Below are 26,838 nucleotides of genomic sequence, written 5' to 3'. Positions count from 1 at the left end.
GCAGGAGGGGGGGGGGGGGGCTGTGTGGACGGTCTTCACCTCCCGCCCCCTCCATGCAGTAAAACTGCACCCCCGTGCAAAAGCTAGATCCGCCCCTGCCGGTTCAAAAGGCAATTGCAGCAGCTTTTCAATTTTGGGGGTGATTTCTTGTTATACGTGCAAGAAATTATGCGCATTTTTAGTTAAGTTGCGGGTCCAAGTTAGCAGGGGCGGATCCAGGATTTTCCAAAAGGGGGGCGGGGTGAAATGTAGCATGCAGCAAAATGGTGAAGGCAATTTGTGGCACCTACGGGCCGAAGGCCAAGGAGGGGGGTGGGGCATAATGTGATAGTTACGTGAGCGCGTAGCAGGAAGCCCTATAACAGCGTGGGGTCCGGGGCCCCGGAAAATGTTGAAATCTATGCTCTGTGCGATCTCAGGCAGCGCATGTCTGATTCTGACCACTTTAACAATTATTTTTTAGCAAAAGATCATAATTTAAACAACATTTTCGAGTTTGGAGTAATTGAATCAGCTATATCCAGAGATATAAAATCAAACTGTAGGCTACAATATTTATTCGGGGACGAAAAAAGTTTGGGGGGGGGGGCAGGGGAGGGAGGGACAAACGATATGAGAAACACCCCCCCCCCCCTCCCCGTCCCCCCGATTGACACCGTGCCCGCCTGCCCTGCTAGAGTGGTCTGGTACATTTTCATGTATCAACTTGACAGCAAGTTCTCTCGCTCCCCCGCTGCCTTTTTCGTCTCGTCGCGCGCGCTGTCTCGTCGCAGTTCTTGGTCCCGCGCGGCCGTCGCTTATTAATTTTAGTAAAAGTGTGATTGTCTTACATGAAACCTATCCTAGCAGGCTACGGTCTGACGTGAACTGCCCTATTAATTTTGGTTCTCCCTCTTTTTTCTTCTCTGTTTGAGTCTCTCCCTGGCCCTCTCTCTATCTCGCTTCTTCTCTTTGAAGAAGGAAGGGGGGCGTGCGCCCCCCCCCACGCCACGCCACGCCCCCATTCGCCCCTGGTTAGACAATGTCAGTTCTCGCGTTGAGCCATGGATGTCACTCGTGGCAGTTGAGCCATGGATGTCACTCGTGGCAGTGGCGTAGCCCGGGGGGGGGGGGGGGGGGGGGGCGTGGGGGGCGACAGCCCCCCCCCCCAGAAACCTTGTCGCCCCCCCCCCGTCAACCCCCCCCCCTGAGATTTTGAGTTTCTAAAAAAATTATCATTGATCTACATGACGCCCCCCATAAAATGTTTCAGCCCCCCCCCCCCCACGGAAAAATTCCTGGCTACACCACTGACTCGTGGGCAGAAAGTACTGAAGATCTCGGCTCTTTATTCGGTAATCCAAACCTCAGTGGAAATTACTCATCACATTACTGGGCATTAACCTCTTAAAAAGATGCAACATTGCCTTACATAGCCGTCAGCTGCGGCCTGTGACTTTTAAACATTTAATTCCTGCATGACAATGTCGATGTCCTGATTGGACCCAGACAATCCAGGAAGGTCTCGCAGGTCGAGGCTTGGGGTAACTGTTTCCGTCTTTTCCTCCAATCCAGCAGTCACTGCTCGGTGGTGATTACCCTACGGAACCAGGCCTGGCTGACCGTTCGGAAATGCGTCATTTTTCAGTTCACTTTTAATAATAATTGCGGCACTAACCGTCGCTGGTACCCGCGGTGACTGGTAGTGTTTTGGCGCATCAATTTTCGGGTCATCAGCGAGTCTGCGGTTTCCTACAAATTGTCATGCTGTTATTTTTGTGGCCGGCTTGAGACAAGAAAAAATTATGAATGGGTGCGAAGTGCGCGTGAACTTGGGACTTGTTCGACATTGGTGGGGTGAGAGAAGTCAGCAGATGTTGTCTCATCAAAGACTCTGAATTATAGGTAAGTACATTTCTTACCCGGTTTGTTTAATAGGAGCATCATAATTTGCCATTTGGGAAACTCAATTCTCCATGAATTATGTGCCGACGGATCCGCCTATAGCTTCGCCGGCGCTGTCCGTTGTACTGCCAGCGTGCGATCGCTGTTATGAGTTCAATTTTCGAAGTATCAAAAAAAGTCAAAGCAGGTTCTAACTTCTCAGTGTGTTAAAAATGCTGACAAGCCATCAAATCCATGCATGCAGTGAAATAAATGTGCCAAATTTAATATTTTTTAATTGGCAAGCTGGCGGAGGGGTGTTAATCACATTCGCTAACAAACACGTGGAAACAAAGCAATCCTTAATATGTTAATTCTGTCGCATTACTTGCTGTCACCAAATAAAGAGAAGTCATATTTTCTTCGGAATTCCGTTGACCCCATCCCAACCAACTGCAATATTTGGAGGCAAACTCAAAGATAAAGAACAACAGTTTAGAACGTCAACTGTTTAAGTTTGGCTAGTCAACGATGTCTTCCTTTTTATGATCTCTCTCAGCTGTGTGTATACATTTGTAATTGTAGAAAAGATCTGCCATGACGTCAGGAACAACCATCTCATTATTTCTGATCGCCATTTTGCGCGCAGTTTGCGCCCTGCCCATCGTGAAGTTTGAGTATCATAACCATGCACACCTGACGTCAGTGATGACGTCACTGACGAACAAGTATCCGAACACCAGTCACATGTACAGCATTGGAAAATCGGTACAAGGTTTGTAAAACTTGCGGATGTTTTCTTATGTCATTGCAATTTCATAAACTTGTTGGCAATTGTCAGTGTAGCCAAAGATTGAGAGAGACGTGCTGCCGATTTTTTACTCATAATCAACAAGTTACAATTAAATAGCACACATCGTTGGACACTGACAATGAAATATCTTATAAAACCTCAATTGAACCGCTCTTTCCTCTATAGCCCATATATAGCTGCAACAACTTTCAGTCATATCGGAAACGGCACAGTTCAGAGGCACGTCTACGTCGATTGTCAATGTGTCACGTTATTATTTAAGACCTATACCGGTAGTCATTAAGGGATTCGGACGCGACCTCAAACTTTGATCTCTTTTTGATTTCCTTCCTAGGCAGAGATATGTGGGTTATGGCTGTAGCTGGTGTGAAACCAAATGGTCGAGTCATAGGAAGACCCGAGGCCAAATACGTTGGGAATATGCATGGAAACGAGGTAAGACATTAATGACTGCCGAACGTGTGCATCAAAGAGTGAGGCCTATGGCTCACGTATTCTGCTGATGAAATTGACATGGCAGCCAGATGACGGTGATTTCAATACTGCATCAAAAAAAGTTATTTAAATAACTTGGTTTCATTTACATGAAGTTGTAAATATATATGTATATTTGATATGTTTACTCTTGAGTGCAATGACCAATCCATGAATGTCTTTTACTAATTTTACTAAAGAAACAATAATACTGTGCAACATAACGAATGGCAGTGACGATGGTGACAATCAATCCAGTGTTGTTGAAAGTTATAATGACAAATGACAATGATGACATTTTTGTCGTCTCGCCATCAGGCTGTTGGTCGCGAGGTTCTCCTCCACCTTCTTGAGTACCTCCTCAAGGAATACAGAAGAGGAAACCCAGAAATAAAGAAATTGATGGACACCACAAGAATCCACATTCTTCCCTCCATGAACCCAGACGGATTCGAAGTCTCCAAACAGAAATGCAGAGGGCTTGATCTGAGGTATACACTGGACTTTCACTATACATGTATATCAACCCTTAATGATATCTTTCTAATGTCCATTGCCGAACTATATTCATTTCGAAAATGGAGTCAAATAATGCATGGGACTATTCTACTATAAATCGTGAGTCTCAATCGCGAATTCTTGATCATGACAGAAATGTAAGAAAGAGACAGGATGTTAAAGATTAATTTTGGAGACTCTTGTTCTTACCATACAAATTCTCAGAGCCAACATGAACGGATACGATCTGAACCGTAATTTCCCGGATTACTTCGAGCCGACAATCGACCCGATTCAGCCGGAGACGAAAGCCGTCGTTGATTGGATCTACGGGAACCAGTTCGTGTTGTCGGCCAACTTTCACGGCGGGGCGTTAGTGGCAAACTTTCCGTACGACACGGGTCAACCTGGTACGTGCAAGCCAAAAAAAAACCCAAAAAAACGTTACGCAAAATAAATAAATAAAATAAAATAATCAGAATTTAACTTTGTTTGAATAGGCGGCAATCGCCCATAAATATGTGCCGAAATAACATGTATGTATTGTCATTTCACAAGATTGTCACTTTGATATAGTCTATATAGACACCTCAACAGGCCTCAGTGGCCGACAACTGTATCACTTATTTTTCATTTTTTTCAGCTGCTAATCTCATTTATATTGTTAAAAAGGGGGCATTTCATATTTAGTCTCCAGTAAATGACCAATAGGAGTATGAATTTTATGGAACGTTTGAAGAGAATAGATGCGGTTCATTTCCAGCCAAGACCAGGCAAAAATCCAATGTTAAACTTTCAAAAGCAAACATCAAAGTTTCTGCGCTCAATTTTTTTCATGGAAATTGACAGGGATTGGAAATGCCATGGAAACCGTGTATCACCAGAGTCCGGATGATGACGTCTTCAGGTTTCTAGCAAAGACGTATTCCAAGGCGCATCCCAGAATGCATCTGATTCAGGAGAATACCTGCAGCCCCAATACTGATACGGGATTCGTGGATGGGATTACCAACGGAGCAGACTGGTACTCTGTCGCAGGTACGCTCGTCTTGAAAAGGTCTCCTATATTTTTTAAGTATCCGGTTCGTTAGTGTGACGTCACCTCCAGCACTTTCTGCATGAGTGGAACCGGAAGTTAACGCAACTCGAGCGTTTGTAGCCAATGTGCGCTAGTCACCAATGGTGGGCGCGCGTGTATGACGTTTTTACTAACGAACCGGATTAATGCAATGACCGAATGAGCTCTTCACCAGATGATTACACCCCTCTCGCAGCAGGGCCGCACCGTATCACTGCATGTGCCTACGGAACATTCGAGTCAGGTTGGCGTAGCGGTACTTTTCTCGCCTTCCACCGCTGTTCGAATCCCGCCTGGGCCAATATGTGGATTGGGTTTTCAGTCCCTGCCTGATTCCGTGGGGTTTCCCAAAAATATTCTTCTGGGCTTTTCCTCCCACCTCTAAAACTGTAAATTCTTCTCATCGTCTTCTCTCCACAGGTTCGGCTTGTGAGCTACAGTGCCTAGGGCGCTTTTCAGGAATCCTTGGTTTCATTACCAGAAATGATTAATAACCATACTGAATGATGAAAATCGACTTGCACAGCATTGCGTCTCAACGCGCAGTACGCGCGAGGGCGCGTGCAGCCCATAAATAGATATCAGAAGAATATATTATTTTGATATGTGCACGCCCTGCAAGGCAGCAACAACAGAACATTATAGTCCGGTTCACAATGTACTTAATCCAAGTTTCGTTGGGAGTTTTTGGGGATTAGGTAAACTATACATTTTTGGAAATCTTAGGGTCTACTGAAACCCAAAACCAATGTTTCCATTTTTTCCACGGTCATCTTGGCCGCCATCTTGGAATTTCAAAATGGGGACATTTTTAGCTCTATTTCCCTGATGATTTGGCTTGTCACATACATTTTAAAGGGAATGAAACTCACTGGAGCCTGTTTTCACAAGTATTTGACACAAAAGAAAAGTATTCCTCATTTACATACAAAAGAGTTAGGGCCCACTTGTCCAACAGGAAGGCTCACATCACAGAAACCAAAATTTACCATGAACATTGTAACGACTTCCTTTTTTACATTCTTCTAGGAGGGATGCAAGACTTCAACTACATCTTCGGGGGTTGTATGGAGATCACGATTGAGATGTCTTGCTGTAAGTACCCGGCACCATCGCACCTCCGACTATATTGGGAGGAGAACCGACTACCGATGCTGGAGTTCCTTAAACAGGCCAACAGAGGTAGGGTTGACAGAAGAACTTATCTTAGATATCCGGTGAAAGGAGACAAAAGCTAGCCCTTCAGGATTAAGGAAATTCTTGCCTCTTTTACAAGAGAATACAATGAACAGGAATCAACTTGAAGATGCGATGTTGTTTGGATGAAAGGATTGGTACAGTTTCAATCAGGAACTTCTACCGAAATGTGAAATAATCATTTAATCGTAAAAAAAAAATCTTTAAAAAAATGCAAAATTGAAGTCATTGAAAAGTCAGACAAGCATATCAACAAATTAATTTTAATTATCTTTTCTACCAAAAAAAGTTTGTTTAATTTTCTTTATCCACAGGTGTCAAGGGGCAAGTGTTTAACACGGATAACCAACCAATAGATGGCGCTAGCGTGTCGATTGTCGAACTCAAGTCGCCTCATCCACTGTTTACTACAAGGTCGGGCGAGTACTGGAAAATACTCCTGCCTGGGTCTTACACATTGCTTGTAAGTTGTAAGCGATTCTGACGTGTTGGAATTGTACATCCAACCAATAAATTTAAAGCAACTTATCTAACGATTTCTCAAACCATTTTGTTATTCTCAAATTCAGGTTTTCAAGTATGGATATGCTACCTCCAATCAAAAGTTGACCATTCCACACGACTCACCAGATGCTATGGTACTGAACATTACTCTGACCAGTATCAACCCAAACATTGCGAATGTCACCGATGGCACGCCCTCAACGGCAGCGGCTTGGATACAGACAATAACAACTGTTGTTGTCACGGCCACATTTTCACTATTTTATCCAAATTGGATAATTCTATAATAATACATGTACTTTTATAAATGTATACAATTGGAGGAAGTGTTTTAATTCCAGACAAATTTTCGACTTGAAAAGGTATCACTCCATTGTTTCATTAGCATAAAGTAAGATTAGCGAGAAACTGACATCACAATACATGTACATGTACAGTGAAACGTCTCATTAGCTTATAATTACAAGGGTACAAATAATGTACAATGAACAAGTTTTTAAAAAATTGTTGATTCAGAGTTTCGACAAAGATTCTTTTGGCTGGTAAATTAACAGCAATTTAATGATGACTCGAACAATCTTCTTTTATCAAGTTTATAGGTCCTTTGTGATATCTGTGCATTTATATCATTTTTCTTATATTCTCATTGTTTGTCCTTTCTGGTTACCGTTCAAAGTGCATGTACATAAAACCACCTTTAAAGTAGTACAATGCACAACCCTACTACGTTATCAAAACAACATTGTGGTACATTAATGAAAATATTACAAGTACATGTAGGTAATTTACAGAGTACATATTCAAAATTACCATGTAAGAAAAAACAAATTTTGAGCTGCACTATATCATATTGCCACTTTTTACAATTATTGTACAAACATCAAAATGACTATAGTTACAGTAGCTTCTGACCGAGTGCACAATTTGTATATTTACGAAGGATGAAATATTATGTTAAATAAATTGTATGGATGTTACACTAACACAAACTCATAACAAGTAACTAAATATTTTTATCTTCTTACATTGTACTTATTAACGAGAATTGATAAATATAAAGATGAGTTTTCAGGGAGAAGTTACATATTGTGCAACAGTTCTAACATTTCAAAACATTCAATATTGATTTCATAAAGTAACATTTATGGTAAATCGGAAACGTTTTCTTTATGTTTGCGTAGGCTACGTTAAAAAGTTGTAACAAAAAATATAGTTTTAAATACAAAATGTTGTGCAGTGGAAGAATGTCGTCAGGAATTTGATCGATTACACTCATTTCAAAATTTCCACTTGTTCGATCTTATATGAGACCTGCGTACGTGTATGTGTATCAATTGATATATGTCAACATTAACGAGACCAAAATTTAAGGTCACTATCAAAATCTAATTTAATTGTTCATAACAAACTAAACTGCAATGACTATCATTATTAACGTTGATGTAATACACTTTTAAATGTACATGTACATTCTTGGATCTACATGTAGATGAATACCTCGCGTTAAACATCTGAGAAGTGAAAGCCGAGTGGTCTAGCGCTGAATGCCGGCACAAACCCGAACCTTTCAGTCCGAGGAACGTACACCCACATCCAGTCCATCTCATGCTGCTGACCCGAGTTCACCACCACGACCTCTCCTTCCACCACGCTGACCTCGTCCTCATCTTGCTCTGTGTAGTCACTCACCACCACGTAAGTTTCGATCAGTACTGCGCTGACCCCGCCCCTAATGTTGGTGTTAAACTTGCGGGCGCGCACACCATCATCATTTCGGAGCCTTGATTGGCTCGTAGAGTGATGACGAAGCTCACGTGATTTGGCAAACCGTAACTGCGAATGGTTGGTAGTTTTGAGCTCACTTGCGTCTTTTGAGGAAACAAAGTTTGATTGGCCGTATGTCTGGTCAGAGGAAACCACTTGATTTGTTTGAATAGTAGGAACGTGTTGGTGTTGTTGAGAGTTTGAGGGCCGGGCGTCTTCAAAGTGTTGGTTACAAAACGGTTGTGTTTTCTCGATCTCCAGAATAGTTTCCAACGGTTGCTCAGAAACTTCAGTACCTGAAATTTCTGTGTTCTTGTCGTTGACTTTTGAATGAACCCCCGATTTTGATGACTCTGTAAAGAAAGAAATAAGATATGAAATCAATAAATTTCTCACATCAATTAATATTAACAACAATGAGCAATGTTTTGCTTCCTCAATATTATAAGCCATACTACACAGGCTGCAATTTACACATGATTTTCACTACCACTTTAGAGTTTAATTTCTACTTTATTTAAAAGAATTAATAAAGTCCGTAATATTTTTTAATTTAACGACACATTTGGAGCCAGATCATACTGAAAAAAGGTGCTAACCTTGGTCGCTATTCTTCAGACGAAGAAAGATTCTCGGCACAAAACCCTCCTCCCGAGAACCGGAGTGTTTCTTCACAAACAGCCAATCAGGGTCGTCCTTGTTCATCACTGTGACCACGTCACCGAGTTTGAGAGTGACGTCATCTTCAGTCCGCGCCTCAAAATCGTACATCGCCACGGCATCGCCAAGTACTTTTTTGACGAAGCTGGCTGCCCGCCGGTTGGTTCCTTTACCCTCTGTGGCTTTGGTAGATTCCAGTGACGCTTTCATGGCGGCAACGACTTCCACAATGTCCTGCCTAGAAGCTTCGACCGCCGAGACGCGATGGGCACGACCATGTCTGTTGCTGGAGGGTTTCCGTCCGACTTTCCGTCGCTGTTGTTGGGTGAGAGGAGTCTGCAGAGCACGCACGTCTGTTGCCGATCTTGTGTTGGGCTTTGAAGACACGGTTTTACCTTCAGCAGCGTTTGAGTGACTTGGTGCGGTGAATGATGCGGATTTCAACATCTTTGGTGGGAGCAAGAGCGCATTGTCAGCCTCTTCAGGAACTGTATCGACCGCCATCTTGGATGTGCTTACGATCCGCGCCTCCTTTACGGAATTGTCGGCAAACTTCGGTTTCTGAACGAGATGCTTCGGCCGTTGCTGCTGAGGATCAGTCTCTGTATTCGTCACCTGGTCGTCGGTTGAACCACGGAGGGTATGTTTTCCTTCCTCCATGGTTGAACATTCCTGCTCACAAACTTGATTTTCTATTTCCTCAGCCACTGAAGCTGCCCATTTTCTAAGCTCGTCATTGATAATGATCGAACCTGATGGGTCGGATTGGTTATGGTTCTGCGCTTGGTTTTCTTGCCGTTCCAAGCTTTGAATGACAACTGAGTTAGTCTTGGAGTTTTCCATAATTGGGAATTTGTCAGAGTTTGAAATCTCGTGCAAAGCTCTGCTGTTGCTGCGAAAAAGGCTGTCGATAGTTTCCTCTTTGACGATGTTTCGCGCCCGAGGGGAGTCCATCTTTACTTCTGTCGATCTGCGACGGAGTGATCCCATCCGTCCCCTACCATCGCTTGAGTAAACCAGCTTGGATCGCTTAGGTGTCGGCCGTATCTTACCCGCCGGTAGTTTCGCCGAGTCCTGGTGAGGCTCTCGCGTCTTCATCGGTGACGCCGTACATTGTTCTCTGTATTTCTGGTCTCGCGTTACCGGTCGTTGAATGATCTCCATCCGTACGCACACGGACGCCTGTGGCTGGCTGACATTGGTGACCTCACTCAGCGGTGACCTGTCCTCAGTTTGGCGCCATTTTCTGGCTGCCGAAGATTCCAGGCGCAGCTTCATGGCACTGGGATCCAGCGCGCGCTCCGATGTTGCCCGCATGTAGAGCGGCTTTGAACGAACTAGGCTGCCAACTTTAGCAATGTTCTCGGTTTTAGTTTGCTCATTGTTTTTGTCACGATTTTGTTGATGTGGATTGGATGACACTTTAGACCTGGTGTTGCCAGGGTTACCAGCAGGCTGTTTTGACCGAAGGGACGAATCTCGACTCTTGGATCGTCTGCGCAGACTCCCCGTTCTTGGGGATTTTCTGGCTCCAACTGTCTTTGAGGGTCTGAGCTTAGTTGATGGATGATGGGACAGATTTTCCTGAAGAAGTGGTTCTCTTTCAAAGACGGAGTCATCCGTCGTCACAGAGTCATTTCTCTTCGTCTTCTTCGGTGAATATACAGAATTGGCTCTCCTGCCTTGCAGAAACTCTCCTTCCATAAACTGGTGATTTTGCGGCAGAGGATTGTGAATTTGGTTGTCACACGAATCTTCGCTACGAGTTCTTTTTGCAGAACCAGCCTTGACCTTTGATCCTTTATCTGATGCTCTTGCTGCAGGAACACTGTTGTTATTCTCATCGTGTATGTCGATCTCAGAGGAGATGCTCAAACTCCCCAAACTGATCGCATCGATCATATCGAAATCGATCTCGTTCAGGGTCGGCAGACAACGCCTCTGACGCACCCAGTTGGGCAAGTTATAGTGCGCCCGATTGCGACTGCTTGAAGACGAACTCAGTGACGCATTTGATAGAAGTGGGGTTTGTTGTTCGTTTGGCGCGCCATAGTTTGCCGTCTCATCTTCCATCATCTGTTCGTCGATTCGTGGATGGTGAGACGACTCAAAGGTCTCATCAAAGAAAGTAAACGACTGGACCGTGGCGGGATCTTGAGCAAAATATTCCACATCAGGTGCTTGCTGGCAACTTGGGGTATTTCTGACTGTTTTCTGCAACTGCGGTCGGCCAGTTTCTAAAAACAATCGATAAGACATTTAATGGCATAATGGGATTGCAATATTCATTTTAATTATCTCATGGACGATATTTAAGATAAAAAGTTGATCGGCCGAAAGTAACAGATTTTGATATGTAAAGAAGTGCACAACTGATTTTTCTCTCGAAACAACAGGATTAGTATTATGCATTTTGTAATGACAATACACAATTTAATTTGTGCATACCTCCACCGACGTATATTCCACCGAAAGTTTCTCCGCCGTTTGCTCCGGGTTCCTTTGCAGTACCCGCTCTTTTCTCCTCGTCATTTCGACTGACTGGATCAATTTCACCGTAGAGGGCGCTGAATCCTCCTTGTGACGCAATGGAGACGTCACTGCCTGCTCTCTCAATCGCCACGGAGGTACCTCGACTTCGGACGTTGGAACGAAGAGCTCGTGACCGGGGGTTGGCAAGACCTAGAGAAATGAGACAAGGGGAGTCTTTGGAATGGCGAATGCATAAAGTTTATGAGGGGAAAGAACAAATGTATCGTACGCGTACAATCGAAGGGAAAATTTCCTTCGATACCGTCGTCCATTGAAGGTTAGGAACTGATACAGACAGGAGACCTTGAGTGCAGAAAAACATGCAAAACAAAATAAAATTGCTGAATACGCTGCTGCACCGCTTTTACTGAGCAAGTGCCCCTTTTTGGTGATGTCCCCAGTTTGAAACCGTTTCACCCCGCTGCTAAAATTGGTGTTGGACTGTCTGCAGCTGGCCTTGTTTCATGTGCCAGTCTATTTTCTTATGTGGCACGTTTTAATATCTTGAGTTTTGGGACTCTCTCATACACAGTACATTGAGAGTCCCAAATTTTCGGACTAGAACTGATCTAAGGAAATTACTAAATCGTTTTCTTTTCTTTCATATTTAAATTAATCATGGCATCACAACCTGATTTCAAGAAATGTCATGGAGGTTTGTGTAAAATCGACCAACAAGGCGTTCAGTGTACGTGGCGGCCCGCACGAGGATCAAGGAGAGCACTGAAGTTTTCATTTTGTTCAACTCGTTTTTAACAATTTTATTCACGTTTTGAAATTTGAAATAAGAGTTGTACGTACGAGTTGTTGAGATTAACAGTGATCAATGAAAATTGATTAACAGTTGCCCAGATTTTTTTTCTGCGACAATTTATTGTAGCCTGTAGGGTAAATAAATTAGAAAAGTATTTAAAAATACATTGTAGTAAAACATTAGTATAAAATTACGAAAACGTGCATCATTAAATCGAAAGTTCACATTTACACAAAGCAGGTCACAAGCACAACATAAAAAAATCTGTGAAATGACTGCATATGGATCATACCGCACGACTTCAGGCATTCGCTCGTACCCCCCCCCCCCCCCCCCCCGCAATTAGGGCAACAGGGTGTTTGCAGGGTGGGGGTACGAGCGAACTTCGGATCAGGCATTGCATATTTTATGGGCCATACAGGCATATTAAAGGGCAATGTTTAACTAGCTCCATACGCCTATAATTAGCTTCCTCCATGGTTTTAATTAAAGTTTAACAATATGTTCCTTTCTCAATGAGAATCAAATATTATCTCAATGAAGGGTAGTCATTGCGAAAATGTTGAAAAGACCACTCCAGTTTTGTTTAAAAATACGTTGAAACTGTTCTTGACTTGATCTCTTTTATAACTACAACCAAAGAAGTGGCGGTTGGATATCTTTCCAATGACGGCTAACAAACATGGGATCATCCGCTATAAAGTCTAAACTGGTAGACCTATACACAATCAGTGAATCGAAACCATTTCATATAGAAGATATTTTACCCACCTGTTCGTGTGAATCGTCTAAGCTTCAGCAGCCCCACACTCGGACATAGAAACGACATGATTGCTCAAGTTCTTCCAGTTGTTGTCAACCAATCGGCCTTCAACAATGTGATCCTTCAAAATTAACTCTAGTTTTACATCCACTTGAGAAAGCCATGAGAATAATGCTCTACACATGGGGATACACAGGGAATGTATGGCATATTACAGTGAACTGCTTGGGTTATTTTTAATACAAGCCCGTTGACTTTCAAATCCAGCGCCCCTGTTGTGTGGCCTCCGAGATTGGACCGGGTGATCTCTCAACTCAGTAAGGTCACATTCCAGAGCGAATAGGTTATTATCGCTAGCGCGCTTATACAAAACATGCATTCAGTTTGCTAACCAACTGTGAATAGAAAATCCCGATTGCATGTACGGCGCTCGCTGTACACAAGTACACACACCGTGTTTACACAGCAACTCTGAACAGATTTGATTTTGTATCGCATGAGCGATTTGCACCCTAATCCTGTCTGGGACTTTCTCTGTTGTGAACACACGAGATGCGCTAATGCCGGGGTGGTATTCGGTAATTGAGGCTTGACTGACTGGGCCACACATACGTAAGTACGTACGCGTGAAATCTGAAAATGGGACATGAAAACTATAAACAGCGCCCTCTATTCAAACCTGTTACAGGCAATTAAAGTTATGCACCAGATTTCTTTCTCCTGACGAATGTTCATTTTTTTTCAACAGAAACCTTCTCTTTTTCTATTTTAGGCGGCCACAACCCTCTGAAAAAGGCCATCTTGGCGCACAAAACAGAAATAATTCGAACTTCGAAGTTTATGTTAATTAATACATGTACTTACGCGCAGTTTTTTTTCAAGAAAAGTTGGATAAATGATGTCTCATTCAGTATAACTGCGGTTGGTATTGCCAAAAAAATGTAAATTGAAAAAGAACATTTTTGTCCCCAGTTGAAACTCGAAAATAGTGCGGGGAAGACTTTTAAGAGGATAGGTTTATTCCCCTATGATGCAACCTGCGAACGTATCCACTCGGGGGTGGGGTGGGGGGGGGGGTGGGATTAAGACTAAAGTCTGATTTTTTTTTTTACTGTATCTACATCTGAGCCGTCTTAAAACCGTCTTAAAAATGTGTCTATTGTTTTTGTTTTTGTTTTATGACGCCTACAGAATGCCAGGGGTGTGGTAAGTTGCCCCCTCCCCCCTGATATGGCACACGAAGTAGTAATTAACCAATGTACTGTTTTCTAGTTTAGGATGATGTTTTGATCACCATAATTTTTAAAAGTTGTTTACTTAATTGGAAAGGATCACTGCTAGCAGCGGAGTTAATAACTATTAATTGAGTGAGAGGCTATAGTTTGTGATCCGGTGGAAAGGAAAACAAGTTATATGTTCGCCCTTTCTAAAATCCTGAAAGAAAGAAAAAATGTAACCTTCACTACATGCTAGAGAAACTTATGGATGGATTGAGTTTTAATAGGCTATATGTTTCAGCTCAATTTCCATAAAACCAGCTGACACATTGACAATATCAAAAGTATGACAAAAGCCTATTTTGTACAAAGTAAACCCACGCTCGAACAAACAACATATCTTGAGATAGCAAATACATATGTTGATCTGTTGATTTCACAACTTGAACGTAACTGATCGATGCTGGAAAATATGACAACAGGAGTCCACCTTTAATATTATTTTCTTTCCCCACAATGCACCATACATGTGCCACGTAAGAAGCCATTTTGATTGGAAAATTACTGGTGTCCGCTTTTATCTGCGATTGTTAATTGTGACATTGTCGGAAACCAGTGAGCGAACTTCGTACACATCACCTGCTCGTACCGAACAGTCTGTGACTAAAATCTAAAGTTGTATTTTTATCTGATTTAGAATTTCTTTTGCAGATTTCAGTTCATCCTCCACCTTCCAGGTATATTTGTTCTCCTTCGTGTGATTTATGAAAATAAAATAGCTTAGAATGGGTGGAAATTCCAGCGTAGAAGTTCCAGGTGGCGGTACGGAGGGTTATCATGTTTTACGGGTAAGTACACGTAGGTGTAGCGGGCGTTTGTGGGTTGTTGGCCGGGGAGGCACGTCACGGATCACGGTGCGTTCGGCACGCACGGACTTTACGGACAGCCATGCACTTTGTGATATTGTAACAATTTGGTTTTGGCCTGCCACTAGTCTAGGCCTACTGAAAGAATGTTGCAGCCTGACGGCCCCCCTTTTTTTTTTACTCATGTCATCTCAATAAAGGTCAGTCATTGCAAAAATGGGAAAGATTCCCATATCTGGCCGTGCATCACTTGTCACCCTGTGTACTACAAACCCTATGAAGTATGAGTCGAGTAGGACTATGAGACTGGTCTAAACATTCTAAGTTTTTTCTCAGTAAATCCTTTTATATTTTCCCTGCTAAATTTGACTAATTAGGACATATTATCACTTTCTGAATCTGATGGCTGATTGGTCACTGAAGGGAAAAATGATTGATGGCCAGATATGGTGGGAATCTTTCCCAAAAATGTTGAAAAGACATGAATGTGGGACTGAGATTGAGAAACATTTTCAATTTTGTTAGGAAATAATTTTCTTAACCCTCCATAGACTTTGTACATGCTGAAGTGGCGTCTGGATACTACATTCTTTCCTAAATAAATAAACAAGCCTAAATTGGAACTCAATTGTTTTAAATATGTTCAAGAAAAATCTTAAATAAAATATTGTGTACACAGCTTACAATGTGTCATTTTTGTTGTTTCTTAAATTTCTTGAACACAAGACTTTTTTGCAATATACTTCATTACTTGTGTTTTTGCTACTTGTGTAAATTGGATGTCTCCCGCTTTTTTAGTTTGTCATGCATTTCCAAGTGACATTTTAGTTAATGGTGTTTCAACTATAACATATTGCTTTCGCCAGTTATTTTGCAACGTTAGCAGTAGAGTTTATTTATGACTACATATGTACAAAATGTATAGTGCCTACAATATCCTAAATGTTAGAGAAAATAACAACATGAACTGTGTGCCTTCTTGCAGTTTTTTACTGGCACTAGTTTGTGTTAGTAAGTGCATTATTTCATCCTCTCTAACTACACAATAAAGGTCTTCATAAATTGCAAGTTGTAAAAAATTACTTGACAATTTTTTATAAGGTAATAAAACAAAACTGGTTTTTAAAACCATGACTGGCAGAACAAAAAGTAAAGTGCAAGATAAGAAAATGAAACAAATTTTAATTCCCAAGTCCTGCTTCTGGTCCCCGAAATAAAATACCGTACTCTATTGACCAAGTTTCAGTTGTAATTTTTTGTTTTGGGTGTACACAATGTACTTTGTTTTGTTCTATTTTGTTTGTGTATTCGATTCCCATACCTTGAAACTGCACAAGCTGTACATACGGTACTTTCCTTGAAATGACAGCCTCTTCTCATGTCAAGAATAAGCCAGTTTCCAGCCAGTGTTTCTGCAGGTCTAGACTTAATTCTAATACCATTTTCTTCTCTAATTGCATAGAGCTGTGTGATTTTTTTTACATTTGTCTTACTGAATCTTTTCCCCACATTGTCTGTCTTAGAAAAGCAGTGCAAATATAGGAATTCAAATATAACCAGTGTACTGGGGCATTAAGGTTACAGATAGACATCTTCATCTTAACGGTTCATGTTTGCCAAATTGTTTAAATATAGCAATTATGAATTTTCAAAGAAAAGACCAAAGTCCGCAAACTATAGTTAAACATATGACCCAAGTCAGCAAGTATGTAGATCGGTGGTAATGGGTGCATGATAGTCGGACCAAAGGTAACTGTGTCTTTTTTTGCAGTAGCCTTTTGTGTACACAGACCTTTGTTTGCTTTGAAATGGAGCAGGGTGATTTGTTTCATCTGAACTCGTCAGCATTCTGTGGGTGAAGTTCAGTATCAGCTCTGCCAACTTGGCTTTGACTTGTCTGAATAGATTTTGTGCCAGCTGCAATGAACTTTAGCATGTGATCATGGGTCATACTGTGCATTGAGATACTAATAAGGTTATCTGTAGAACAGAAATTGTATAACGTGGCTGTACTTTAGTAAAGGAGGAGATGAATTCTAACTGCCTAAGCATTTCTTTATGAAAGAACCCTTGAAAATCCACCAAAATCCTTGTACATTCTTTGTATTGAAATGTTCAAAGGACATCAAGTTCCATACAAAGTAAAGGTGGCTGAGGTCGAAATCATCTAAGTAGCCTTGCAGATTTTGCAGGGTCTGGGAAGGTTAGGGTTTAGATTCTTCCGTTTTCAGAACCCCAACTACTTAGCATGAAATATTTATGTACATGTATTGCCATCTCTTAGCATTCTTGGGGCTTGCAAATCCCAGCAATTCCATTTAGAGGAGGAATCCATAGTTTCATGAGAACCTAAAAAATTGAAAGGACTTAAATGTTTCAATTTTTATTCAAATTATTTTATAAAATGGATTTTGACTGTATAAAATTTTACAGATTCATTGTCAATGGGAATTAATAGATTTTCAGACGTTCTCTGACATGATACCTCTGTTTTCCCCTCCATTTCAGGTTCAGGAGAATTCACCAGGACACAAAGCTGGGCTGGAGGCTTTCTTTGATTTTGTCATTGGCATTGGAAGCACTAGATTGGTATGTCCTCATCTTGATTGGCTTTCATGTTGGGCTTGAATCTTTTCTATTTAGAAAGAAGAAGACATTTTAAATTCTACCTTGAAGAAAATGTATTCATGTTAACCATGACTGTTATGAAGTCACAGTACATGTAATTCCAACTACACTAATTATGTAATATTCAAGATATTGATTTCATTTAACTGTTTTACAAAATAATAGAGTCAGTTTAAGGAGAAAACTGAATACCAGGCATTTTTGCCATCAATCAGACTTACATGTACAGTACATATTCAAGCATTGACTAGTTTAAGCCCATGTCCAAGTCCAACGGGCTGAGGCAAAATCTGAGCCATGAAAATTGTGACTAAAGTTCAAAATCCTAGTGGCTGAAAAATCATACTTGGACTTGATTTTGAGTCTCAAGTCTTTTAACTCTTGATTAAACCACAAAACCAAACTTAATATCAAATCTTCATTTAAAAAAATCTGCAAAAATCATTTCAGCAAAATTAAAGTGTTTTGAAAAGATCAATTTTTGGATCAACTCAGGACAAGGATGATGACACCCTGAAGAAGCTTCTCAAGGAGAATGAAGAGCGACCGGTCAGGGTGTTGGTCTACAGCAGCAAGACGCTGTCTGTCCGAGAGGTCTCACTGACCCCTAACAACAGGTGGGGAGGTCAAGGGTTACTGGGGGTCAGCATCCGGTTCTGCTCCTTCGAGGGAGCCAACGAGAACGTCTGGCATGTATTGGTGAGTCCTGGCTCTGTGGACAGTTGTGGTTGTGTTGTAGATGGATACATCTTTTTATGGTAGGGAGAGAGTTAGCAGTGGGGCAGAGAAAAAGCCTGGTGGGTATGGCAGGGGGATGGCATCAAGAGGAATGAATAGTGTATCAATGTAAACTATTGAACTGAAGAGGATTCTGAGGTCACAATGTATGTTGCAATGTCTTACATGTTCAAACAGAGCTTACATGTATGTGTGTGGTGAAATGTACCGTAGTGTAGGGTAGACTAGTTTTTGTCCTTTTTTTTTAGCATACTGTAGCATGCACCTGGCCTCGAAATAACAGCTGAAATTCTTGAGCAGTTAGGTGTTCACCTCGTGTATGTCTGGGCTGTACTAACTTGTTGGACAGGTTTGTACAGGAAAAATACGTGCATACTTATGAATGCAAAGATAAGTAAGGGTTGGAGAACAAAAAGATAACAATTGAAAAGGAGAATTACTGAGCAAGATACAAATTTGATTTGACCACAAACCAATTTCTTCACCTTCATAACTTGTGCACTGATAATGACCCTCTTTTAATTATGAAATTGCAGGGGTGTAATTGGCTTTCAACATTCCCTGGCTGACATAGTCAGATATTGTACTTGGATGTTGTACATATTGGATATTGCCAAGGTCAAATGTGCTTACAATAATTACAATTGAATGTTATTACTACAGTAACTGGCTTTCAGAAAAAAGTCTTAAAATATCCTAACCATATGGTTGGCTGAACGACACATTAGATGCCTAATGTACACGTGTACTAACTACTGACAGTATTCCTGTAATTTAAACAGTTGTCTGTATATTTACTGTATTAAAAATTAAATTTCATTTTCATTATACATGCCCAGTTGCACACATCAATACTTAGTATTTGCACTGTTAGTATTGCACTGAACAAGTGTTGTAAATAATGATTCTCTGAATCCAATGGTTTCTTAAGTCAAAAAAATTCTGTGGTTTGTAAATGATTTTTCCCCATCTTAAGTGATACTGCCGGGATAAGTAGGAAGGAATAGTTAAATAATATTTGGTAACTGTCTAAATATTCAGAACCAAATACTTGTAAGAAAATCTTTGTGGACTCCATGTAAAAGGTTTACGGATAGTTACAGCCAGTGTGTGTGTTGAATTGTTTTCTGTGGAATGTTATGATCTTTCAGGATGTGCAGCCCACATCACCTGCTGCCCTAGCTGGCTTTAGATCCAACACAGACTATATCATTGGGGCTGACACCATTCTACATGAGGTACGTGCATACGGTAACCAAATTGTGCAAAACTTCTGACCTCCTTCCAGAAAATGAGAACAAGAATGTAAAAGACAAGTTGCGACTACCCGACTAGTCGTGACTATTTGCCATATGTAGTTATTAGGAAATATCTCAGATTAAGTGAATGGACAATATGGAGTACTACATTGATACATCTTTGTCTATCTATGATAAAAAAAAACATTTTGGACACTGTTGTGCTTATCCAGTTTCTTGCGGGTGGAGTTTTATTCCACTTTTGAAAGGAGCAATGTTGTTTGCCGTAATGTCCACTAAAATGATCATTTCATAAATTCCAAATGTATGACTATACATGTACATTGATCTTGTTATAAACTTTCCCATGAATGCCCCAACCAATTAGCCCCAACACTTAGATGCAGTGCAACTCTAGTCATGGCCCCACAACTAGTCATGGCGTCATGACTGTTCACTATAAAAAACAATTGAGGTTGCAACTATAAGTAATAGCCACGACGTAACCACTCTTCGACTAGTCACACAGCGCTACTTGTGATCAAAATGCTATTGGATAGAGCAAGGGCTATCCAATGGTATACAACACTATTGGTGGAACATTATTAACGGACTTGAAAAAGTTAGATAAATCTACGTGATATGTGATTGCCTGATATCGATATCTACATGATTGACCCTAGCTGTCAGAAATAGATTCATGTGTCTAAAAATGTAACAACTGTCAAAGTGTAGGCTGCTTATCAGCAGGATCAGCTAAAAATAGTTATTCAACGCTGGAGATCTCCATTCATACCCAAGCAGTACATAGATATATGGTATAAAGGCCGGTTTCAATTTGGTTGCGCAATGGTCCCGCGACTGAAAAGTTGACGCGCAATCAGCTTACACGTGGTGAAATTGCAAGCGACGTGTTGCCGAAGGACGCTGGCGACATCGCCACAGAGTTAAAATAATTGCATTCGGACATGGTTAGTAACCGTTACTGATCACAGTTTTCAACACTGGACCAATACGTGCTGTAAAATTCAGAGTTTGTCTAGGTATTTTGCCATTTGGCCAGTTTATGTAATAGAATTGAAGATCTATGAAAACGTTCCTCTGCAATGCCACACACTTACTTGTGAATGCAAATTTCTATCTGATACTAGATGACGAAACGCATAATTTATTATGTATTAATCTATGTATTGTACGGGTTGAAGTGAGAAATACTATTTGATTCAGTAGTAGAGTTGCTTGATCGTCACAATTCAGTTGAATTTTGTGTCTGTTCACAAACGTTGCGTGACAACAATAAAGTGTGCAAACAAGGCCCAGTACTCAGTGACCATCAGACATGTGAGAGTTGCATGTCCATCATAGCGCTATCCATGCACTACATATGCTCTACTTCTTGTCTTTCTTTTTGGGGTTGCAGTCTGAAGATCTGTTTTCACTGATTGAGTCGCATGAGAACCGACCACTCAAACTGTATGTGTATAACGTGGAGACAGACGGGTGCAGAGAAATCACAATCACACCCAACCGCACCTGGGGAGGAGAAGGCATGTAAGTAGAAACATGGCCTCGAAAATTAACAAATTGTTATTGGTAAAAGCTTGCAACATGCAGAGTAATATATCCCCTTGACATCAGTGTTTCCAACACTACATGTATGCCCCATTTATCTTCAAAACTGTACTGTCTTTGCAAATTATCAATATCTTAAAAGAACATGTCAACTTTTCCTCAGATCAGCTGATTGATTGTTTTTGCTTTGTTAGATTTTTTTGCCAATCATTTGAATGAATATCATTGCTGAGTTAAAACCACTGTTGGACAATTTTGTATGACCTTGGTTTTTCTCTGTTTAACCCTGTTGGGCCACTTTCACATGTGTTTCAGTTAATACATTTTGTACCTGTATAGCTTTCTTTTCTGAACCACGTTAAAAAGTGCTCTGGATTGAAGAATACAAGTTTGTAGTTGGAAAGGTTGAATTTGATTGGCTTTAAATGTTGACAAGCTGAAGGCTTTGGAACAGCATCTTGAGAGTAACACTGTTGCACATGTGAGTCATGTAGGAAGACACTCACATACTTCCTGCTGTGTGTCATTTTATTCACTGCATTTTTGTTTTACTGTTCTATGGAAAGTCTTGGCTGTGGTATCGGATACGGCTACCTCCATCGGATACCCACACGCTACTTCCCTGAAGGTCGTAAGATGACATTCTCGGCACATCTCAACGCACCCATGGTTCCCTTGGATAACATGGACAGCGTCAAGGTCACGCATGGGGATGGATTTGCTGAGGTGAGTGACTTCTTGTAATATGTGAAAATGCAATGGATATGAAATCAAGAAGGGTGCTGCTAGTATATACTTAAGCATTTCAAAAGTAGAAGAAAAGACGTTAAGGGCAAATAAACACTCAGTTGTTTCTAGAGGCTTCTTACTACCATCTGTGGCCTCACCTGGAATACCAGGTGTTGTCCCACACTGAAAATAATGAATGCCTCAAAGAGTTCAAGAGATATACAGCACTGCAATGCATGCTCCGAAAATGTTGTGTACATTGACTTTGTCTGAATTCAGCGTCTGTCTTTGCCTTCATGTTGCAGGTTTCCCTCGCATCCACACCAGACACGAGTCAGATTGAGAAAGGCGTGGCTGGGGTGAGGTTCTCACCAGACCCTCCTGTGGAAATCCCTAATCCTGCTGATGCTGGGGCTCAACCCACAGTGCCTGTCACAGAAACAACTACACCAGGTCAGCATGCAATTACGTTATGGTCAAAGGGCACAAAGTATTAACTCACTGGTGCTAAGTTGTTGACTGATCGGACCATCTGCTGACATGAAGCAGAGGGAGGTAGTCAAAATCACCCAATGCGAAGAGATCAGTAATTTTGCACTTGTTTCCTCGAAATTAACCAGGTGGTATTTGTTTTATTACACCTCATACATGTTTAGTTTCATAACCAAAATTTGAAACAAGTTGTTGGAAATCTGGTACATGGAATGTGTGTAATCGTATTTCTGTCACATGGTATTAGCAGCCATGCAACTGTTCCTCGGATCCGCTGATTTCCTCGTTTTTTACTTCTCATGAATGCCATTACAAAATGAAAAACAGTGTACAAAGTCTTGTGTGGTTCTGAATTTCCTCGTTGTTTCTCCTGAATTCCCAGTTGCATGCCTGTATTAGTATGATACCACCAGCAACGCCACTTTCAATCGCAACTGTTGCATGGTTTGTGTTCAAGGAACTAGTCTTGGCATATTCCCTCCCTAGAACTACTGACAGGTTGGGTGATAGTATGTGTGTCGTGTGTGCATGTGTGCAGGGTAGCTATGCGTACTTCCTAGACACATTGGAACATCAACCAACAAAATATGGCTCATAAATATGTATGCGGTGTAGTAAGGTAGTTACTTTTCAGGCTTTGAAGTATTCTCAGTTCGACATAGAAGTATGTTGAAATGGTGAAAGATTTGTAGATCTTTTCATGTTGAAGTGACAAAATAAAGTGAGCATGCGGACTTGCTTACTTAACAAGAGGGCTACAGTGAAATAGTTGACTCACTGTAAATTGAACATTTAAGGCTTTTATCAGATCGTGTACTTTTATGATATTATTTCCAACAACGATGTTGGAATTGATAAAATATCACAGCTCTTCTCAGATGCAGTTTGTCTGTAAGAAACTTTGATGGGCATCTCTTAAACTTTCACAAGGTGAACATTAATTCCTTTAAAGCCCTTCTAAATCCTACTTTCATTGTGTACAGTTTCAATGGAGAGAAAGTTACATAAATATGTTTGAGAAAAAAAATGAAAAAAACTCACAGCAGTTGTCCGATGGCATTTATAGTACCAAAAAAGGTTACCAGGGGTTACCAGGGCCACTCTATAGATGTCATCAACCCACAAGTGATTCCTTGATATTCCAATCCCTCTGTGTTTTCTGTTCGCAGTTTCCACAGGTGTTCTGCCGCCAGTCAGCCTGGCTAACATCCCCGGTCTATCCAACCTCAACATATCCCTGCCGCCCATGCCAGCTGTGGCACCCGTCAGCACCACATCAGACGCCCCAGGCACCACTGTAGCATCCACCACCCTGCCCCCACCGGTCTCTCTCCCTGGAGGGATCTCAATACCGGGCCCCACACCCCTGCCAAACCTCCCTGCTGGCATCAGCACAGCTCCACAGACTACCACGCCATCCTCGTAACTCTCTAACCAGGAAGGAACCTCATCTCATCTCTGGTGACTTGGCTTGACACCCTCCTGGTTTTGCTAGGAACCCTCTCAAAAATTCTTCATTGTGCAGGAAATCAATGACTCATTCTTAACGCTTCAAACTCCAAGAGAAATCGAGTAAAAGTGGATTAGTTCCATGTTCTTCAGTCCTGTAAAATCCGCTAAAATCTCCTGTGATTTTGAAAGTTTTGCAAGATTAAGGTTTGAGTCGTTTCGACAAAACTAAATCTTCTTCAAAATCAAAACAAAAGGCAAATTCCATGGCTGGTTAACTGATTATTTGCAAACAGTCAAGCTAAACCTCTGGTGTATTGCACGGTGCATGTGCCAACGCTTGCTTGTGCAAACTCTATGAGCTGTGCTCATAACTTGAAAGTGGGGCTTAATTCTTATTGGTAGTTAGTCTTTGGTTCATTGCACAATGGCGGAGTGTGGAGGATTCATGAAGTTAATAAGCAAAAGAATGCATGGGCAGTTAGAATGATGGTACCCCAGCAGTTGCCATCTTGAATTGGGATATTTTATTTCCCCATGTTGTTATACCTCTCAATAATAAACTGGAATACGAAAAAATGTGATTTGTTTAAAAAGCTCCATAAATATGAGAAAATCCAACAAAAATCTTTACAAAGGCTAATTTAATTTTCAAAAAATTGGCACCTCAATTCTTTTGGCAGTCTAGAAATTCAAATATTTCATAGATCCTTTTACTATATGCCGGAGAAAATTGAACTGAATTTTGCCCGATTGTAATTATGTATTAAGTCTCTTTTGTCACTTGTTGCCTAGTACCCTGCTTAATCACACTGTGAAGTGGGTCACCGCCACAGAGGCACCAACCTAACTCCTGCATAAAGTCCAATCCTGTCTCTGTTCAAATGGCTGTCAGTATTGCAGAATATTTCTAGTCATTTTTAGTGATTAAAAAAATGCTCTGTTGGTAAAAGGAAAGCTAAGATTGCCCAAAAAATGGACTGTAAAACTCTGCTTTCAACACTCTCGTAAACATTGTAATCCCTTACACTTTCCTGATTGACTGACAAGAAAATAGGAAAAAGAGGAAAAAAAGAACAGCATTAGTAATTTGTTTTGGAGGGCAAAGATATGTTAGATACATCATCTTAAGTTGGCAAACATACTACCTTTTTAAGTTCATTTTTATAGATTTTTTTTGTTACTAGAAACATTCCTTAAAGCTACAAATAGGTGTTCTTAGGATATGGTATTTGAGTTGGGATTTTTCTTATTGCACTAAGAGCTGGAAAATTATATATTGCAACAAAATCTTTGAAAATACTGCAGTGCTTAAGGTATTTTATATCAGTGCCAGTATAGATATGCATAGTTTGTAGGCTTATGGACAAATTGTTTGATCCGATTCATAAGGCAATCATTTTCTTTTACTTGAAGGCTTAACTAATTCAAAGTTAAAGTTTAGGAATGGGGAAGTCCCTCGCTCATTGCTGAATAGTCAAGGGTTCCCCTTAATTTGTCAGCATTACAGTTTTTCAAAACGCATTTGCATACATTCAAAGCATGTTAATCAAAATAATTCAATCTAAGTACAATCCAATATTTAAACACTTTGAACAAGTACAAGTCTGTTCACATTACTTTTCTGTGATTTTAATGTTAATGTTGAGACATCGAGCATGAAAGTTTGTTTCCTGTCCCATTATTATATCAATTAAATAAAGGATACCTTTTTGGGACTTGAGTTAGAGCTCGTATCAGGAGCTTGCGACACCATCACGGTGTCTTTCTCAACTGGTGGTGGTGTTGAGACAGTTGTGTTTCCAATATGAAAGATAATATCTTTGAAGAGCGCTTCAAACTATCAAGGTCGCAAAATTCAAACAATACCGGTGTTTCATCCAGGGAAAAGGTAATGGAAAAATTGTGTTGAAAATGTCAAGCTATTCCAACCGCATGCTTCTGCTATTTCAAAAAGTTGGCAATTCATGCTAAACTGCAAAGGATTCTTAAAGGGTTGAAAGAATTTAGGCCCCTGTGAATTTCAGCGTGTAAATGAAAACAGGTAACCTTTGAGGATTTTAGGCAATCGATTGAAGTTAATTGTTTGCCTATTTAAAAATTATAGGAACCAGAACTACTTAAAATGAAAAAGGAATGAAAAGCGCTATACTATTGGATGAAATAAGTCCTGGTTTCTATGTAGTATTTCCGCTTTCCGTTTTAATTGTAGTTTGCACTTCCTGAGAAATACCCAGCAATTTTACATAACAGTGATCAAGCAGAATACATGAATTGACATGCATTACAGTCTTGATTTTTTTATTATTTAATCTTGGAAAAAAAGTGTAAAGACAAAAATTCACATCTCCACATGTATGTAAATAAATTGGCGTAAATGGTTGCTATATCTGCAGAATATGTAATCTCATGCCAACACACTTTTGTAAAATGTGCCAGATTTCTCCAATTTAATTCATGATGTGATCTACTTTATTGGCATTTTCTCACAGGAAAGGAAAATAACAAATTTAAACAAACGGTTTGGAAAGTTTTGAATTTGTCTTAAAACCACATGTACAATTAAGAACATGAAACATCAGATTAAATGATTTCTGGCTTGGTTTGTGTAGTTCTCTTTTCAAAACTCTTTACAAAAAAATAATAAATTATGAGTTTGTTTCTGAATTGATGTAAATTATTGACTTAAGGTGGAGATATGCAAGTTTTGCAGTTGAACACTTCTTTGATGGTGATATGAATGGTAAAAAGTATAATGAAATAAAATATTTTTAAAATATCAAATTTGTTTTATTTCCCTTCAGTGCTTAGTGTATAAAAATAGTGTTAATAAGTACATGTATATCTTGTTGGACATTCAGTTTGTAAAAAAAAATATTCATTGTCCAGTTTTAGAAGAGTCTTGAAAATGTTCCTTTGAAAAGGTTATCTAAAACCTTATCCAATCATATCATACCACAATAGAATAAGAAAAGATGCAATTGCCACAGCCAGCCACAGCCAAGAAA

General features: G+C 40.5%; 3 protein-coding genes across 3 annotated transcripts; 2 read left to right on the top strand and 1 right to left on the bottom strand.

Moving 5' to 3' along the window:
• Window positions 1–1,615: 1,615 nt before the first annotated feature.
• Window positions 1,616–6,745, top strand: LOC119741240 (carboxypeptidase D-like). The gene is made up of 9 exons (XM_038216985.1): window positions 1,616–1,884; window positions 2,449–2,638; window positions 3,012–3,112; window positions 3,470–3,642; window positions 3,875–4,059; window positions 4,499–4,687; window positions 5,757–5,909; window positions 6,239–6,387; window positions 6,494–6,745. The coding sequence occupies exons 2-9, from the start codon at window positions 2,461–2,463 to the stop codon at window positions 6,713–6,715; spliced, it is 1,350 nt and encodes a 449-aa protein (XP_038072913.1). The 5' UTR covers window positions 1,616–1,884; window positions 2,449–2,460; the 3' UTR covers window positions 6,716–6,745.
• A 29-nt stretch (window positions 6,746–6,774) lies between these two features.
• On the bottom strand, window positions 6,775–13,308 carry LOC119741239. Its single transcript, XM_038216984.1, has 4 exons — window positions 12,910–13,308; window positions 11,301–11,534; window positions 8,792–11,089; window positions 6,775–8,545 (listed from the first exon to the last, which is right to left on the bottom strand). The coding sequence occupies exons 1-4, from the start codon at window positions 12,965–12,967 to the stop codon at window positions 7,932–7,934; spliced, it is 3,204 nt and encodes a 1,067-aa protein (XP_038072912.1). The 5' UTR covers window positions 12,968–13,308; the 3' UTR covers window positions 6,775–7,931.
• A 1,407-nt stretch (window positions 13,309–14,715) lies between these two features.
• On the top strand, window positions 14,716–26,609 carry LOC119741501 (Golgi reassembly-stacking protein 2-like). Its single transcript, XM_038217279.1, has 8 exons — window positions 14,716–14,966; window positions 17,493–17,573; window positions 18,108–18,311; window positions 19,502–19,588; window positions 21,009–21,139; window positions 21,727–21,886; window positions 22,195–22,342; window positions 23,551–26,609. The coding sequence occupies exons 1-8, from the start codon at window positions 14,904–14,906 to the stop codon at window positions 23,805–23,807; spliced, it is 1,131 nt and encodes a 376-aa protein (XP_038073207.1). The 5' UTR covers window positions 14,716–14,903; the 3' UTR covers window positions 23,808–26,609.
• The last annotated feature ends 229 nt before the right edge of the window (window positions 26,610–26,838 follow it).

This window comes from Patiria miniata, unplaced genomic scaffold (genome assembly GCF_015706575.1).
Source record: "Patiria miniata isolate m_02_andy unplaced genomic scaffold, ASM1570657v1 HiC_scaffold_5, whole genome shotgun sequence".
NCBI classification, from domain to species: domain Eukaryota; kingdom Metazoa; phylum Echinodermata; class Asteroidea; order Valvatida; family Asterinidae; genus Patiria; species Patiria miniata.
The sequence above is the reverse complement of the archived record's forward strand: the minus strand, read 5'-3'. Positions and strand labels throughout refer to the sequence as shown.

Excerpts from the sequence above, each read along its gene's own strand:
- LOC119741240 (XM_038216985.1), top strand. The coding sequence starts at position 2,461 with ATGACGTCAGGAACAACCATCTCATTATTTCTGATCGCCATTTTGCGC. Across the intron at positions 5,910-6,238 it reads CCTTAAACAGGCCAACAGAG|GTGTCAAGGGGCAAGTGTTT; the intron begins GTAGGGTTGACA and ends CTTTATCCACAG. Across the intron at positions 6,388-6,493 it reads CTGGGTCTTACACATTGCTT|GTTTTCAAGTATGGATATGC; the intron begins GTAAGTTGTAAG and ends TCTCAAATTCAG.
- LOC119741501 (XM_038217279.1), top strand. The coding sequence starts at position 14,904 with ATGGGTGGAAATTCCAGCGTAGAAGTTCCAGGTGGCGGTACGGAGGGT. Across the intron at positions 21,140-21,726 it reads ACCTGGGGAGGAGAAGGCAT|TCTTGGCTGTGGTATCGGAT; the intron begins GTAAGTAGAAAC and ends TTCTATGGAAAG. Across the intron at positions 21,887-22,194 it reads ATGGGGATGGATTTGCTGAG|GTTTCCCTCGCATCCACACC; the intron begins GTGAGTGACTTC and ends TTCATGTTGCAG.
- LOC119741239 (XM_038216984.1), bottom strand. The coding sequence starts at position 12,967 with ATGTCGTTTCTATGTCCGAGTGTGGGGCTGCTGAAGCTTAGACGATTC. Across the intron at positions 11,090-11,300 it reads TGGAATATACGTCGGTGGAG|AAACTGGCCGACCGCAGTTG; the intron begins GTATGCACAAAT and ends GATTGTTTTTAG. Across the intron at positions 8,546-8,791 it reads TCTGAAGAATAGCGACCAAG|AGTCATCAAAATCGGGGGTT; the intron begins GTTAGCACCTTT and ends CTTTCTTTACAG.